The sequence below is a fragment of the Alosa pseudoharengus genome, unplaced genomic scaffold, assembly GCF_046254945.1.
Source record: "Alosa pseudoharengus isolate Yale_2024_CS ecotype anadromous, Long Island Sound unplaced genomic scaffold, YU_APseudo_1.1 YU_APseudo_1.1_scf_1, whole genome shotgun sequence".
NCBI classification, from domain to species: domain Eukaryota; kingdom Metazoa; phylum Chordata; class Actinopteri; order Clupeiformes; family Clupeidae; genus Alosa; species Alosa pseudoharengus.
Genome location: NW_027468564.1, coordinates 27,565,273 through 27,583,762, shown reverse-complemented (window position 1 = coordinate 27,583,762; position 18,490 = coordinate 27,565,273). Strand labels below are relative to the sequence as shown.

General features: G+C 40.5%; 1 protein-coding gene across 3 annotated transcripts; it reads right to left on the bottom strand.

Moving 5' to 3' along the window:
- Window positions 1–7,193: 7,193 nt before the first annotated feature.
- LOC143124452 (uncharacterized) lies at window positions 7,194–17,978 on the bottom strand. 3 transcript variants are annotated; one of them, XM_076286000.1, is made up of 3 exons: window positions 17,906–17,978; window positions 16,392–16,436; window positions 7,194–9,817 (listed from the first exon to the last, which is right to left on the bottom strand). In XM_076286000.1, the coding sequence occupies exons 2-3, from the start codon at window positions 16,408–16,410 to the stop codon at window positions 8,136–8,138; spliced, it is 1,701 nt and encodes a 566-aa protein (XP_076142115.1). In that variant the 5' UTR covers window positions 16,411–16,436; window positions 17,906–17,978; the 3' UTR covers window positions 7,194–8,135. The 3 variants fall into 3 exon arrangements, 2 of the variants coding, with proteins under 2 accessions (XP_076142115.1, XP_076142106.1); XM_076285991.1 differs by lacking the exons at window positions 16,392–16,436; window positions 17,906–17,978 and adding an exon at window positions 12,780–12,856; XR_012987038.1 differs by lacking the exons at window positions 7,194–9,817; window positions 16,392–16,436; window positions 17,906–17,978 and adding exons at window positions 12,339–12,414; window positions 12,780–12,862.
- Window positions 17,979–18,490: the final 512 nt, after the last annotated feature.

The following is an 18,490-nucleotide window of genomic DNA, read 5'->3' as shown; positions in this document are numbered from 1 at the left end:
GTGAGGTAATTGGAGTGATAAAAAAGGCAAAAGCAAAGCATGACATGGATCAGGAACATGGCAGTACACCATGATATGTTGAACAACAGGAATTCCTGGTACGGATTGGATTGGATTGTGCCAATAACAAGGGCATAAAATGAAGACATGATCAACTCAGAAATGAAACCCCAAAGGTTATTTTTTGTCTGCACTTCCAGGTAATTTTGGTCAAGTAGAGGGGAATTAGAGAGTGCTGCATTCTTCCAAGGCCAAATGTTCCATCTCACAATGTTAGAGACAAAATGGATCTACCTCTTGATTTGTCTCTAGTCCAAAATCTCATGGGTTCTCAGGGAGAAAACCTTTGTGAAAAAGATTGTAAATGACGTTGTTGCAACTGTGTCAGTGTTAAGGCTTAGGACCCTATCATGACAGTCTAAAACGCATGGTCACTGGTGAAAAGCCTATTTAAATTTAGTGGGATGTCCAGTCCATATTGGGAGTGTTTTCGTTAAACGTCGGGCAGATGGCGCAACAAGGCGTTTCTAGGTTTTTTTAAGGGTAAGGCTATTTGCACCCCTGGTACAATTAGCAGTGTATGCTATTCGTACCCTGGTGCAATAAGAAGTGAATTCTATTTGTACCCCGGTGCACACAGCAATGTGTCCTATTAGTACCCCGTCTGGTACAAATATCAATGTATGCTATTCGTACCCCGGTGCACACAGCAATGTGTTCTATTAGTACCTCGTCTGGTACAAATATCAATGTATGCTATTCGTACCCCGGTGCACACAGCAATGTGTTCTATTAGTACCTTGTCTGGTACAAATATCAGTGTATGCTATTTGCACCCCTGTGCATTTAATCTGGCATATTGATCACACAATGTAATAATATTTATTTTTTTTAAAAACAAGCAACATGTTTTTTGTTGTTACATAACAGAGTGTGAATAGCTCAGCTGTGTAATCACTCTGAATAAGGTATGCTGTTTGCATCAATGTACAGTTAGAAGTGGATGCTATTCGTACCCAGGTGTTTATAGTACTGCATGCTATTTACACCCTGGTGCATGAACTAGCTAATTGTTGCAATCAAAACTTCCGTTTGAGAACCGATTTCTTATTCAAATTGCGCGCCTTCTCTCCAGAGACGTTGGTACACATGCAAACTCACTCCGCCAAAACGCATCATACGGGAATCAAACCCCGGTCTCCCGGGTGCCAGCCCTTGGCTGTGACCACTGCACCATCTGCTTTGACAATAAGCTGAGGTTTGCAGGTAAACTTATAGATATTCACGAAATTTCTGTTAGCTAACAAACTGACGGTTGTATGTGTTCGCTGAACAAAGATTATGAAAATAAAACACAACTGTTCCATCTCAACTTTAATATGAACAGATATTAGTGCTGAAACCGTTCAGAATTTTTTACTTTCTGCTGACGAAAAAACGAATGTCGGCCATGTTTTTTGGGCACGCGAGCAACATGTTTTTGTTGTTATGTAACAGGGTGTGAATATCCCAGTTGCGTGGCCAAGGCTATTCGTACCAGGGGTACGAATAGACACTCCGTTAAAAAAACGAGGTACGAATAGCCTTGGCCACGCAACTGGGCTATTCACACCCTGTTACATAACAACAAAAACATGTTGCTCGCGTGCCCAAAAAACATGGCCGACATTAATTTTTTCGTCAGCAGAAAGTAAAGTGGTCACAGCCAAGGGCTGGCAACCGGGAGACCGGGGTTCGATTCCCGTATGATGCGTTTTGGCGGAGTGAGTTTGCATGTGTACCAACGTCTCTGGAGAGAAGGCGCGCAATTTGAATAAGAAATCGGTTCTCAAACGGAAGTTTTGATTGCAACAATTAGCTAGTTCATGCACCAGGGTGTAAATAGCATGCAGTACTATAAACACCTGGGTACGAATAGCATCCACTTCTAACTGTACATTGATGCAAACAGCATAGGGCAATTCCATGCAAAGGTCATCCTTACCATGGAAAAAAGTTGTGCATACGCATATAGAACTGTTGTTAAAATCTTCATTTAGGTCTATATTTTATTGTTTGTAACTGATCTGATTGAATTTGATGGAGAATGATACTCTTTTTACATCATAAATATGGTGTGCAACCATACAGAAACAACATATTTCACATGGTAATATTATACATATTTCAAAAGTGGATAAATGGACCCAATGTTCAAACAAATTGTGTCATTTGACAAATTCCAGATTGACAAGGGAATGGTAGAGTAATGTCTATGCTCAGCTTGCCTTTAAGAGCACAACTCCTTACATTTGTAAGGGTTTTGTTTTTAAGTCAGCAAGTTCCATGGCCATGTCACATCCATAACGTTTTATAGGAAAAGTTTATGCTACACATACAGTGTTGATGCGACAATGTCCATAGTGTCTGTGCAAAGCTGATTTATATCAATGTAAAGTGTGATGACCAAATTGTGCCCCTTTCTTACTTTTAAAACCTTTAATGGTGCGTTATGGATGTGACGTTATGGATGTTACATAATGTGAATTTACAAGACTGGGGACTTTATTATACCTCAAAGCCGATAAAACGTCTGTTTTGGTGGCATGTCAGTTTCAACACATTTCAACTTAGTGTTTATAATTGACATTTCAAAGATTATTAGGTTGATCAAAACCACAGGGAGGCCTTGCCTAACCATTAGCAAAACAAACATAATATTAAAATACCTCCAGTGATTAGCCTAGCCATAGCCTATTTTCAAGTGGCCTAATAACGAAAATCTGAGCGATTATCTTCCTGTAACTGTCATACTGTTGTTGTACAGTAACTGGATTATCGTGTTAGCTGGTGAAGATGGCTGACTTTGCAGCTGGAGTTAACATAGCAACCTCGTTCTGTTGCAGATCTGTTCAGCCTGCCGTTCACGTCTGCTTAACACAGTTTAATTTTAAATGTAACGCGATATGACAGCATTTGAAGTGCCAGGTCCTCTGTAGCTAATACCCACAGAGTAACATGAGTAAGGGCAGCAATAAACTAGATGTACCGCATAGCGGTACAAAATACGACCGCCTCTCAGTCCTGCATATTCTCTTCGCAAAAATAAATCACGCTTGTCAATTTGTCTCCATCTCCTACTCCTGCAACTCATGCAAATGCAAGTGCAAATGCAAGTGCATGCAAATGTGTGCATATGTGAGTTTGCTTTTGTTTATAAGAGTGTGTGTGTGTGTGTGTGTCTGTGTGTGTGCATGTGCATATGCGTGCCTGTGTTTGTGTGTTTATGTGTGTGCGTGTGTGTGTGTGCGTGTGTGTTTGCATGCCCACATGCGTATGCGTGCCTGTGTGTGTGTGTTTATATATCTGCATTCATGTGAGTGGGTGTTTGTGCATGTGTGTGTGTGTGTGTGTGTGCTTGCCTGTCTGTATGTGTTTATGTGTGTGTGTGTGCTTGCCTGTCTGTATGTGTGCGACTGTGCGTGCGTGCGTGTGTGTGTGTGTGCGCATGTGCGTGTGTGTGCATGTGTGTGTGTGCACGTGCGCGTGCATGTACTTTATGTGTGCAAATCACAAATGAGTGGGTATGGGTTAGGTTCATGCGGGCTCTTGAGACTAACATACCATAAATATTTTGTCATCTTGGGTGCAACGGTTCAGGCTAGTTATTTAGGGGAGTGGCCACCAAGTTTCATGTTCCCTGGTGTTTCAGTAACCCGGGAATCACTGACCAAAATTGATGACAGTAAAAAGAAAAAAAGAAAAAAATTTTTTATATTTTAAATGACTTGTTGTCCTGATTCTTCCTGTGGATCTTAGTGGGCACTGAGGAAGCAATAATTTCATCGCTAGTTTTTCATGATTACTATTTCAATTGTTTCATTTCAAAATTAACTACTTAATTATGTGTTTTATGTAGTTTGTCGAGGACTGGTTCAGACACGTCACATCCATAACGTGAAACCGTCACATCCATAACGCCAGTTTTTCCTACATAATGCATTACGAAAATGACGCATAGTTTCAAAAACACACTTTTTGTGTTCATTCAAGTCTCCTTCATGGTACATATATCATAGTTTCGGCAGTTTCCTTCAAAATTCACAGAGTTTGTAGAAAACCTGTAATCTCTCACAAAAGTGTGTCCATTTCATGTCACATCCATAACGCTGATAAAATGCCTTGTATTCTTAGGATGAAATTGATTATATGAAATTTGAGGATTTCTCAGTATTCAGAGGACAGAGGTTGCATTAAAAGTTATGCAAATTAATTCACTGATACTAATTTTGCCCCCACTCTAAGGCATTTTGTTTACCAATATGAGTCCAATTGTCACATCCATAACGCTGGAACTGCCCCATACCTTATTCAGAGTGATTACACAGCTGAGCTATTCACACTCTGTTATGTAACAACAAAAAACATGTTGCTTGTTTTTAAAAAAAAAAAAAAATTATTACATTGTGTGATCAATATGCCACATTAAATGCACAGGGGTGCAAATAGCATACACTGATATTTGTACCAGACAAGGTACTAATAGAACACATTGCTGTGTGCACCGGGGTACGAATAGCATACATTGATATTTGTACCAGACGAGGTACTAATAGAACACATTGCTGTGTGCACCGGGGTACGAATAGCATACATTGATATTTGTACCAGACGGGGTACTAATAGGACACATTGCTGTGTGCACCGGGGTACGAATATAATTCACTTCTTATTGCACCAGGGTACGAATAGCATACACTGCTAATTGTACCAGGGGTGCAAATAGCCTTACCCTTTTTTTAATCAGTCATGGGTGTGTTTTGGGCGTAACATCATTTAAACCAATGAGAATAACTTCTGTCATTCCCTTTAACACCACACAGCGCAATTTTAAACAGCTCATTGGTATTTTCATAGTCACTGGCGCAGGCAGAATCTGCTTGCACGCAAGACCGTATGGAACAGTTATTCCACTAAACCGTACTACTAAAACCTAGCATAGTATAGCCTACACACATTTGCACTCTTCTGTTTTTTGAACTCATTGACAAAGTGAAACTAACTTCACCGTGATGTCAGTCAACGACAAAATTGTAATTGTGTAATTTGTAATGTTTTGCATGGATGTGCACTGGTGCGCGTTCCCGTAGACAAGATAAGCAGGGTGTAGTTGTGCACCCGCCCATATCACTGTAGATAATGTGCTCTAAAAATAACATATAAACAACTCGACATGGACTTCTGACCAGGTTTCTCTTGGTCAGTGGCGCAATGCGCTTTAAGTAGTGTACAATAGTGATTTTAGACAATGCGCCAGATCCCCTCCTTAGGTTGTTAATTGCCACACCCCTTGGCACGTAAAAAAATGAGACATGCAAAATAAGAATTTAAACATTTTGGCAAGAAAATAACCTGTTTTCCGCCATGAGCCCATTATTTTTAAAGGACACAGCTTGTGACTTATATCTATTTTTCATCTTTGACATATCATCTGCAAGATGTATTATTTTAAGGACTTGTTCTTCTGTTTTAATGAATTACAGTAAAATAATGTTGATTGAAATTGCATCAGTGTGCACCATATTGTTCCATGAAGAGCCTCATAGTTGTGGATTGAGGTCATGCATAATCTGACTGCAGTTCTGCAGAACATAGACCGGCCTTTGTGTGTTCTTACTGGTCCGTCATTGTCCTCTGTGTGTGTGTGTGTGTGTGTGTGTGTGTGTGTGTGTGTGTGTGTGTGTGTGTGTGTGTGTGTGTGAGAGAGAGTGTGTGGTGCAAATGTGTCAAGAGTGAATTTGAGTCTGTGTGTGTGTGTGTGCATGCATGCATGTCAATATTGTGTGTCTGTGTGTGTCAGTTGTGTCAGCATAGCAACCACCACAACTAACCTAGCAACAGCCTAGCAACCACCTCAAGTACCATAGCAACAGTCTAACAACCACGTCAAGTACCATAGCAACAGCTCCAGTTGTTGCTCCTGTCATTTTCTTTCCTCTTCCCACCCATTTGCTCATCTCCTCATAGAATCCTCCACCATGGCCTCTATCTTCTCCAGTAGCTCCATGAGTTCTGTCTTCACTCTTATTGTTGAGGACATGATATCTACCCACAGTATCTTTAATAAAAGAGAGGCCAGGACGTCTACACAGAAACGTCTCTAATATCAATTGTCATGATGCCCATCCATGTGAATGCCATCCCAAAACCCAATTCAGGGAGTGTGTGCATACTCCATAGCCACTCTCAAGTAAGTGGGTTAGTTGAATGGTCAAGAACCAGCTGATCTATTTTCAGCAAACATGACTAACATCTCATTTTACCCATAAATGTTTCAGAAAGATAGGTTATGCATTGTGAAGCACTATTAACAGCAAAATCTGTGTTTAAATTAGAACTTCCTATCCTTACCTACCTAGAGAAATTGTGCTGCCCCTCTGCTCTTTGATACAGTATATAGTGGCATGTTGCCTATCATGTTGCCAGACTAATCCAGGAGACACAGAGAGAGAGAGAGAGTGAGAGACAGAGATAGATAGAGAGAGTATACGTAAGCTAATGCAAGCTGTCTAGCTCACAGCTCTTCCAACTAATGCAATGTTGCTCCCAAACCAAAGTTTGAACTTGTTATTATACATGAAGGGACCCTAAATTGTGAGAACACCGGACCATTGCTTTAATCTCTGTCCTAGTTATCAAGTCCAGGGACACCATTTTGGAGATCTCCAAATTACTCAACACGGCTCTCTGAAAGGCTTTATGTGGAGGTGGAACAGCTGGTTGTTGATCTGCACTCGATTCCTTTTCCTCAGCCAACAGATGTTGTGTCTCAGTAGCCTGAAATTTAATTTCACGGTCTGACACTGGATTGTGAGAACTGAACGTGGAAGTGCAAAGAGAGTGGGATTTCAGTCAGTATCATTTACGTATCAGAGCAAATGAATTCAATTTCAAAATATACTACTCAAACTGGGTTGTTCAATACAATTGCTCAAATACTGCAATTCAATTACATTCATATTCAGAGGAATTTTGAAGTGGCACAATATTTACTCCATACAAGATATGCAAGGACACTACATGTTGCATGTTATATAAACCTAATAAACCATGAATACATCAAATGTAAAGAAATCAATCCCCCCTCCCATAAAAAAGACAGCGAGAGAGTGAAAGAGAGAGTCTTTATCTTGACACATTTGCATGTGCCCCAACCCTCAAGCTCATGTCAGGTCAGCTGGTGTGAAAGGATAGGTGTGAGATCCACATACAGTCTGTCAGGGTTGCAGTATGGAGAGCTGGACCGAGGCGCAGGGCAAGTTGAGATCGAGGCACACTTAAACTTGAGAACAGGAATCTTTAATGCGAATGCACACTACAACCACGAAACAACATCAATGACCGACAGGGGACTGAGGGGAGACAGAGGGTTTAAATACACAGGGGTTAAACAAAGGAGGGACAGGGAACACAGGATTGTTACACAGACAGTGCACTTATTCTGCATCTATATGCACAGATACTTTAAAGCAACACCAAAGAGTTTTTTGTACCTTAAAAAATTGTTTCCAAAATCGTTTCAGTGGTTCATCAACTCGTAACAGGGTGAACGACACTTTCTGCATTCGCTTCGCGGCCCTCTATCAGCTATAACCGCACTATGTAAGTTTGCCAGATCGGGTAGCGGATCTGTAGTTCGATGGAATGAGACATGAGAAACTACAAATTTGACTTGCATCTGATGTCACAATACATCGTACTTTCATAAAATCATGCAACATATTTTACCTTGTCTGTGGACATTGTTATTTGCAAAGCCGGTGCTAGATAAACAAATAGTGCGTGCGACAGAGGAAAAGTTCTTTGGTGTTGCTTTAACATGGCAATGAAACCATGATCAGGCTCCTGCCCATGATACAAGGGTCAATTCAAGACATTTAATATTAGAATATTACATTCGTATACATTTACAGATATTTTGGAAAGAACCATCAGAGTTTCTCTTTGTCTAGGAGGAATTGTGATGACAGACATTGTTAAGCTGTGGCCTTGTTTTGATCAGATAGGCTATTTGGCAAGACAATCTTGTGGATTTCCGTCAGCCTACACTATGACCAACTATTTTTCCGCACGGAAGCACATAATCAAACACCTATCTAGTGCTTATTATACAGATGCATTCTATTCAACACTCTCTCACTCAGACATGATAAATCTCCCGCTAGAGCACTTCCTGCTGCTCCTCCTGCTGCACTTAATGCTGCTCCAATTGGTCCTCCTATGAATCCTACTACTGCTCCTCCCACTGCTCCTCCCACTGCTCCTGCTCCTAATGGTCCTACTATTTCTCCCACTGCTGCTCCTGCTAATGCTACTACTGCTGCTGCTCCTATTGGTCCTGCTAAGAGTCCTGCTAGTGCTCCCCTTGCTGCTCCTCTTGCTGCTCCTATTGGTCCTCCAAAGAATCCTACTAGTGCTCCTGCTGCTGTTCCTGCTCCTGCTACTGCACCTCCTGCTACTCCTAGTACTCCAACTGTTATCATTATTGCTCCTACTAGTGCTTCTTGTGCTACTCCTTGTGTTCTTCCTACTGCTCCAGCTCCTGCATCTGCTCTTACTGCTGCTATCACGGCTACTGCTTCTACTCTTATTGTTCCTTTGAAGAATCCTACTAGTGCTGCTGCTGCTGCTCCTCCTGCTGCTGCTGCTACTGCTACTGCTACCACTGCTGCTACTGCTGCTCCTCCTATTGGTCCTCCTGCATATCCAACTAGTGCTCCTGCTGCTGCTCCTGCTGCTGCTGCTGCTACTGCTGCTGCTGCTGCTGCTCCTGCTACTGCTCCTGCTCCTCCTAGTGCTCCTATTGCTGCACCTACTGCTGCTCCTGCTACTGCACCTGCTGCTGCTATTACTGCTGGTACTGCTACTACTGTTGCTGCTAGTCCAATGATAAATCCTACTAGTGCTTTTATTGTTGCTGCTGTTCTTACTGTTACTGCAATTACTCCTGCTCCTGCTACTGCACCTACTGTTGCTCCTACTGCTGTTGATACTGCTCCTCCTATTGGTCCTTCTACGGAACCTACCAGAGCTCCTACTCCAGCTCCTGCTGCTCCTCCTATTAGCATACATGCGCCTCTTTCAGTTGGTGCCCATGCTTCTGCTTCTTTTATTGATATTTCTAATACTTCTGCTAATGGTTTTACTACTACATTGACAACTGCTAGGGCTATTGATACTACTACTACTACTGTTCCTGTGATTATCTCCATCTTTGTCTCCCATGTTGTCATCCAGTATCCCCCTCCATTCTCCCCCACAATGGCCTTTATTTTCTCCAGTAGCTCTCTGACCTGAGTTCTGTCTTCACTCTTATTGTTGAGGACATGATATCTACCCCCAGCATATTTAATAAGAGATGAGAGATCAGGACATCTCTGCAGAAACTTCTCCACTGATTCTCCCTTCAGCACATCTCCATGGGTGAGGAGCACTAAGGTGTACTTTAAAACTTCTTCACCAAAGTTCTCCTGGATCCATTTCACTGCGTTCCTCTCCTCTGTGAATGTTGCATCCAGTCTGATTACCAGCAGGAAGGCATGGGGCCCAGGAAGAGTTATTTTCTGTAGCTCATTTTTCAGCATATCTGTCTCATTTCCTGTATCAATTGATGCTGGTGTATCGATCAACGCAACCTGTCTACCATCTACCTCAGTGTGCATCTTAACACAGGTTTCAGTGACTTCTATTTTAAAAGTTCCCCTCCCCAGGAAGGTCTTTCCTGAGGCACTCTTTCCACTCCCAGTTTTGCCCAGCAGCACAATCCTCAGAGGAGACACTGTGGAGAAACAGTCAAGTCACATCTTACTTAGAAAATAATTTGTAGAAACAAAACCTTACATTATTTATGTGGCTACTCTGAGACAGAAGTGAAGCTTGGGGATCAATAAAGTATCTATCTACTGTATCTATCTATCTATCTCAGCTAATACATGGCCAGAATAACTCCTATTAGGTATATCACTGAGGATTCAGAGAGTCTGCAGTTTCAACCTACTTGTAATAATAGAAGAAGAGATAATAATGTTTTAAAATAGAAAGAAACAATATGAATGATACTTGGCAACCTGACACACCTGATGCGCACTTTCCATGTTCTTCCCTCTCTTCTCTAATCTTCCTCCTTCCTCTCCATTTCCTTCTCTTCCCTCCTCTACCTCCTTTCTCTACCACTTTCTCCTCCTACCACACTTTGACTAGTACTTTTAATGTATTATAGGCAAGCCTTTGAACCGGTTCACGGAACGAAAACGAAAACCAGATACTGTTGATGTTTTGCTAGGAACTGAAACAAATCCAGAAACTTTAAAAAATGTTATGTTCCAGAACAGAATTGTTTATCTAAAATAATGGTAACCGGTTATTTTTCATTCTTTTAAAAGATTTCATGATATCATGAAGGGGTAATATTGATCTGTTCACTCCTGAGTTGCGGATGAGCCAGAGCTCTTGGAGGCCAAGATTTCTTCAATTGACTGTTGTGTGGTATAATAGGCATTCAAGACATCTGTATCACCTGATGACAGTGTCAGTTAACCTGACCCTAGCCAGATGAATTTCGTTCCGCTTAGCTCCGCCTAGCTTCACTCACATCCATCTGGGACCTCTTCCATTGAGAGTGATTTCTGCAACCGATTTTATGGTACAGCCAATCAGGACGCAGGGCGGGAGTTTCATAGATGTGACATAGCGTAGAAGCGACTGTGAGACTGTTATCAGCGTCACGGGTTGACTTCGATGTGAATGGTTGAAGTAGCACGTCAATAGATGACGGACAAGTGGTTTATTCAATCATATGCAAGCATTTTTTGATTAGGCCCAGCCTTCTGAAGCAACACTTCAATGGATCGGTTCCAGATGGATGAGTGGAGCTAGGCGGAGCGAAATTCATCTGGCTAGGGTCAGGTTAAGTGTCAGTTGCACTGGTCTTAAATCGCTCGCTTCGTCGCTCAGTTGGATCATTAATAGGTCTCTGCTGAGATGGCTCAGATTGTTCTAATGGTTGGGTTGTGCAATCAGCCTTAGTAGCCATATCCCTTTGTAATGTTCTGTAGCAGGATTTGGTGTGGTATTTTATGATATCTTGCTCTTACACTGTCAGTTGAAGAACCCTAGCAGTTAGAGTGTCATTAATCTTTGTTTGTTTGGCAAGCGAAACGATAACACCCCTGCCAATTTCACCACTAGAGAGGTACTCAGATTGCTTCTTCTTCTGGCATAGGATGCACTCATCAAGATTGATATACTACTGTTAGGTTGCTCAAAAAAGCTAGATTTATTTTTTTTTACCATAAAACATTTCCTACTTCAAACAAAAGTTGCCTTAAACATGACATGTCACTTTCTATTTTTAACCCCCATAATCCACAGATACTGTAAATTGAAATGAATTAATTAAAGCGATGGTTCGGAGTAATTTCACCCTAGGGTCCTTTGCACCATGTCCCCGAGCCAAACACCCTCCCAGAACCTTTTTTCCCTTGGTTGAACCCTGGTCGAGTAGCGCTATCAAAAACTAATGACGTTCTGCAGTCGTGATGGAACCAACTTTTATCTCGTAAATTACCCCACTAATAATGCCCTGAATGGTACGAAATGTCTGCAGTAGTACAACTACGACCTTTAGTCCAATAACGAGGCATTAGAAAGTTTGTAAGTGCACCAGGAGTTTATTTAAATAAGACTTGCCTGATTATCTGCTACTATACCGCTGCATCGACGTTTCTTCCGTGATTTGGGAAAAGCCTGTAAAAGTCCTGGCAGGAAGCATGCATAAGGATGTAGATCGATCCAGGAATGCACTAATATTTTGTTCGTAGTCCAGTTTGCAACAATTATTAGTTATTACTAAGTTGTAAACACTTCGGAAAAAAAATATTTAAAACTGGATATATCAAAAAACGTTGATGTAATCGCTTCCTGCAAGGACTTTTACAGGCTTTTCCCAAATCACGGAAGAAACGTTGACGCAGCGGTATAGTAGCAGATAATCAGGCAAGTCTTATTTAAATAAACTCCTGGTGCACTTACAAACTTTCTAATGCCTAGTTATTGGACTAAATGTCGTAGTTGTACTACTGCAGAAGTTTCGTACCATTCAGGGCATTATTAGTGAGGTAATTTACGAGATAAAAGTTGGTTCCATCATGACTGCAGAACGTCATTCGTTTCTGACGGCGCTACTCGACCAGGGCTCGACCAAGGGAAAAAAGGTTCTGGGAGGGTGTTTGGCTCGGGGTCATGGTGCAAAGAACCCTAGGGTAAAATTACTCCGAACCATCGCTTTAAAGCCTATCTTACCATGTTTCCTGCTGTAGCCCAGTCAATGAAGTATTAGCTATGTGACACTGGATGGATAAGTCGTTCTCTCACTCTCTCCAGGTCATTTGATATTTTGTAAAATAAGGTTTCAAATAAGAGTAATTGGTATGTACCAACTTATCTATTATTTGGGAGGAATAACTTCATGACATGAAGAAACTGTAACTTCATCAATTTGTCTGAGACTATGTGATCACAAGTTGTGATGACATTTTCCCCATTTTGCAAAATAAAAGAAAACACCAGCAGCTAGTTAGCTAACAAACTGTAGTTAGCTAGCTACAATACACACAAAATTAAATATAAAACTGATACAAATTCATTATAATTATTTAATTACACAAAATTACAACTCATATGATAATGACACATAATAAGTGTACACAGCAACACAAAGAATAAAGAGTAGATTGCCTTACTTTTCTTGATCTCACAAGTCATCTTGCTTGACAGCCATGTGCTCTGCTATGATCTCAGGTCACTATGGCTGCCAAGTAAACTTTTGTTGAAAAAAAAAGTTGTGGTGATGACAGCAATATTTAGAACAGATAGGAAATGTAAGCTTTTAAAGTTTAGGTTATAACTGGCAATTCTTGTTTGTTGCTAGTTGTAGGCTATGTGGTTGACTGTTTTTTAGCCATTTTCTTTATATCAAATCAGAATGCTTACACTCTTCTATGACCTTACAATCATTGTCATTGTGAACATTGTGATCACCTCAGAAAATCTATAGCTTCAAGGGTTTATGTATGCATATTTAATGAGATATTGGCTAATTTGCATATTTTATTTTATTTTTAAGACAAAGTGTAATACAAAAAGTATTTCTCTTAATATGAAGATTAAACTGGTAGAAGTTTATGAGAATATATATTAAGGAAAAAAAAAGTCCCATTCACCTATAATGTGATAATAGTGTCACCTATTGTGGTCATTTTCAGGACTTTCGTCCCGGGTAGCGATTTTGGCACACATCCCACGTTGTTCAATGGGGTCATATTAGTCTGTAACAGTTGAGATATTCTCCGCTAAATGAAGTGCATACAAATCTTTCCCAGGACCTCTACTATGAATGGAAATGAAATATATGACGATCGAAAACCCATGAAAAAGCACAATCTGGACATTTTATCTGGACATTTTATCATAACTCGGTTGCCGCTTTGGGTCGAATCAGTGACGCATGCACGTCAGGTCAAAACCAGGCCATTTTCATGGGTCTATCACTAGGTGGCAGTCTCGCCAGGTCTCGCTGATCACTTCCAGGAAAGTTTACACAAGTAAGTAACAGGCAACACATATTTCATGAAAGACGTTATATCTCCATTTCTAGAAAAAAACAGCGATTTTGATGAAAACTAGCCACTGTTTAGCTTGGGATTTCTAAGGAACAGAGGCGTGTAGAAATACACGGTTTGGACCCACCAAGAGCTTAAAGTCTCACCTTTTAATCGAGCCATTGTATGTGTTCATAGCTATAACACAGAATATGCTGTGGCTGGACAAAAATCATCAACAATGGTCTAGATTGCTGGCACTCTAGGACAAAGCTCCCGAAAACAGCTTGGCATTCAATGAGTTAAGACTACAGATCCTGTTCCACTACTTCCTCTGTCCACAACTGTTCCAAAATAAAAGTCCTCACCACAATAATTCACTGTTAAACAAGTTAACCATTTAAACTATCCACCTATTTAACTGTTCAGACATTCCAACTATATTAAATCACCACCTACCTAGCAGCCAACAAAGCAACCACCTCAAGTACCTAGCAACAGCCTAGCAACCTTGTCAAATACCCTAGCAACAGCCCAGCAACCACTTCCACAGTTACAACCTAGCAACCAATATAGCAACCAATGAGTTTAACGTAGCAAAAAGCATAGCAACCACCACAACTGACTTAGCAACAGCCTAGCAACCATGTCAAATACCCTAGCAACAGCCTAGCAACCACCTCAATGTCAACCTAGCAACCACCATAGCAACCAACAGGATTACCCAAGCAACCAGCATAGCAACCACTTAATTTGGCATAACAACCAACATATGTAACCTAGCAACACTATTGTAACTACATCATATTTTTTTGCATTTTCATCATTTTTTTGCATTTTCATATATTAAATTACCACCTACCTAGCAACCAACACAGCAACCACCTCAAGTACCTAGCAACAGCCTAGCAACCAAGTCAAATACCCTAGCAACAGCCTAGCAACCACTTCCACAGTTACAGCCTAGCAACCAATATAGCAACCAATGAGTTTAACCTAGCAAACAGCATAGCAACCACCACAACTGACTTAGCAACAGCCTAGCAACCATATCAAATACCATAGCAACAGCCTAGCAACCATGCCAAATACCCTAGCAACAGCCTAGCAACCACTTCCACAACTAACCTAGCAACAGTTTAGCAACCACCTCAAGTACCATAGCAACAGCCTAGCAACTATGTCAAATACCCTAGCAACAGCCTAGCAACCATGTAAACTACACTAGCAACAGCCTAGCAATCACTTCCACAGTTACAACCTAGCAACCAATATAGCAACCAATGAGTTTAACCTAGCAACCAGCATAGAAACCACCACAACTAACCTAACAACAGCCTAGCAACCACCTCAAGTACCATAGCAACAGCCTAGCAACCTTTTCAAATACCCTAGCAACAACCTAGCAACAGCCTAGCAACCATGTCAAATACCATAGCAACAGCATAGCAACCACCATAACTACCTTAGCAACAGCATAGCAACCACCTTAAGTACCCTAGCAACAGGCTAGCGATAATTTAAAATACCCTAGTAACCACCATAGCAACCAACAGGATTACCCAAGCAACCAGCATGTCAACTTAGCAACCACCATAGCAACCAACAGGATTACCCAAGCAACCAGCATAGCAACCACTTAATCTGGCATAACAACCAACATATGTAACCAAGCAACACTGTTGTAACTACATCATATTTTTTTGCATTTTCATGAACTGGTAATTCCTTGGGAATTGCATTTCTAGTATCAATGGCATCTATGTATACACCATTGTGGTGTTGTATTGTCTGATGACATAAGAGAGACAGAAATGCACTGATTGGGCCCTGACCAGAAATGCACTGATTGGGCCCTGACTGATTGGGCCCTTGGCCAATTGATGTTCACAATAGCAGCTATGTAGCAAACCTAGAGATTAGTAGGCTATGTGAGTTGCATAGGCTTTTGGATGGATGTAAGAACTACAGTGATGCTTCTGTAAGGCTTTGTAGTTTTGTATTGTTTGATGACATAAGAGAAACAAATGCACTGATTGGGCCCTGACCAGGTTTGGTCAATTGAAGTTCTCAGTGACAGCTATGTAGCCTGCCCTATTTGTCATTTGCACCAATTGAGCTATGTAAGAAGTATAATGGATATGTTCAGTTGTTTACCAATAAACAACATGGAAGACATTTTCCTTGTCTTAATTTATTGATAATACTGAAAAAATGTAGGCATGACAGAATTACAGTTATGCCGCTTACATAATGTAGACTAATAGTCTACATTATGTAAGTGGCATAACTATAGTGCTTTATTAATGTTTCATGACTGGATAGAGACTTAAGGAAAATTATGTAGACTAGAAATATAATTTTAAAATCCTAATGATCAGCCTACTTATTTGTATATCCCACAGCTGACATGGAATGCTATTTTTTTGTTCTAACCTATTCAGGAATGTCAATTTTAGGGTTGAACCGAACACCGGAAATGTTTAAATACTGTTTCTGTTCGGAACAAACCAATTGGGAAAATTCTGGTTCAAAGCCCTGATTATAAGTAAGCACTGGTATTGACAGATGGTATATCCTAGCTAAGGTCTCCCCTGTACTGTAGCTTACATGTTATTTTGCTGTAGTTTAGCTCTGTAGCTTATTATATTGGGGTAAGTTGCTTTGGATAAAACTAAATGTTAATTATGCCTTCCATGAGTCAGCAGGTTATGTAATGAATGTCAAAATAATTTTCACATAACAAATACTCACTGTCAACAGGAAGCTGCATATTATTTCTTTGTCTTCATAAGAGATCTGGACACAACAATTAGTTTTGCTTAGAAATGCATGCACATCTTCATGAAAAATACATGAAGAGTTTGGTTCCAAAACGCTATATCCACCATTTAATGAATTTTCATAAATATTTATTTTTTACATTTTGTCTTCAAAGTAATTGTAGAAGAACTGTGATTGGGTATTGTCATTTGATTTATTTTTCTTTACTCAGTCAAAACAACACAACTGCAATTTGATTAATATTACCTGAAATGCACAATTAAATAGCCTAACTTGTTTTGAAAATGAAGTGAATGTTTTTAAAAATGGAATTTTGCGTTTTGGAACCAAAGTCTTCACTTACTTTACTTTACTTTACTATTAGCTTTGATTAGGCAAAATGATCTGATCTGTCTTTGCAAGGATCATCAGTGAGGGTTTAATAGTATGTGGCCCAAGTTTGAGAACAGAGTCTCCCGACGAAAACTCTGTCAAGGTGGGGAGACTGATATGGGCGAGACATCTCTGATGAAGTGAATTTGAATAGCATACACCAATCACTGGCACCCAGCATTGAATTCTGATCGATCTGTTCATATTCTTGTCCATTTTCCAAATCACAGTGAGTGCAGCCTATGTCAAAGTGTCCTGGCTCTCACAGTGTATGACAGTAGTGAGAACTGGATAAATCAACAATCAACAATTTCCTCTAATATCGTCTTTGTTGCCTTCATGATTTCCTTTTAAACGTGTCTTATATTTAAAAGGAGATATCAATCATCATCAACAATGTCAAGCCAGCTGGAACCTGACACTCATTTTCTCTTCCTTTTGTGTGCACCCAGACGCGTTCTCAATTAAATGGAGAAGGCTAGCATACATTCAAGTTGGATCTTAATGGAAAGGACTCGAAAAGTATCATCTTTATGTAACATGCCGTTGGTGCATTTTGACATTGTAAATGTTCTCTAACAAGAGTGCAAATCAGTTTGCAGTAAAGCTACTATTTATTTAATGTTGGTCCTTCCTCTGTCTCTTGGTTCTCTAGGCTACACACAGTGCGTGATGCGTGTGGTGGTAACAGCAGCACTGATCACTGTGCTCTACCCGCTTGTGTCCACTATGTCAAGTCATTTCAAGTCAAAGAGGCAAAGTCCGAGTCAAGTCTCTGGTGAATAGTATTCAAGTCCAAGTCGAGTCGCAAGTCATGCCGAATTTTATCAAGTCGCAAGTCATGCCGAATTTTATCAAGTCGAGTCATTAATATAATTACTCGAGTCCAAGTCATGTGACTCGAGTCCACACATGTCTGGTGCAGACTATGACTAACTTACAGTCTGTCAGTGACAGACAGACATACACAAATGAGGCCCTAATTTATTATGTCTTCGTTCACACTTGGACTTGCGTAGTAGGCCTAAACTTAAAAAAGAACAAAAAAAAAAAAAACAATCGACACTAAGAGTTTCTTGGATAATAATCATAATGAGCAAAAGGGCACTTACAGGTCAGACAGAAGCTTATTGAAGAACACGATCCCTTAGAAGTCAGAATGGTTCGTAAGAATCCAGGAAATATCAAATGCTGAGTGTTAAAAGCAAAGTGTGACATGGATTAAGAACATTCCTGGACTGGATTGGATCATGACAATAAAAGGAAGACATGATCAACTTTTTTATCTGCACTTCCAGGTAATTTTGATCAACTAGAGCAGTGTTTCTCAAACTTTTTCAGACAAAGGACCACTTAACCAATAAAAAAAAAGTCACGGACCACTAGTTAAAAAAAAAAACAGTAGACCTACTTCAACAGTAGCCTATATTACACAACAGACCTACTCACTGAACCACCTTGCTTACTGTTTTTGCCCCTTGATTATTGTGTCAGAGGATTCATATGATTTAAACTGGCGTAGCTTACATAGGCGGCGTTGCAAGATTTACATACAAATTGGTTCAATATTACAACTATTGCAATTACCACGTTTGCTCGTGGACCACATGAGATAGCTTGCGAACCACCAGTGGTCCCCGGACCACACTTTTGGGGCAGCCGTGGCCTACTGGTTAGCGCTTCGGACTTGTAACCGG

Excerpts from the sequence above, each read along its gene's own strand:
- LOC143124452 (XM_076285991.1), bottom strand. The coding sequence starts at position 12,801 with ATGACTTGTGAGATCAAGAAAA. Across the intron at positions 9,818-12,779 it reads GACTTGTGAGATCAAGAAAA|TGTCTCCTCTGAGGATTGTG; the intron begins GTAAGGCAATCT and ends GTTTCTCCACAG.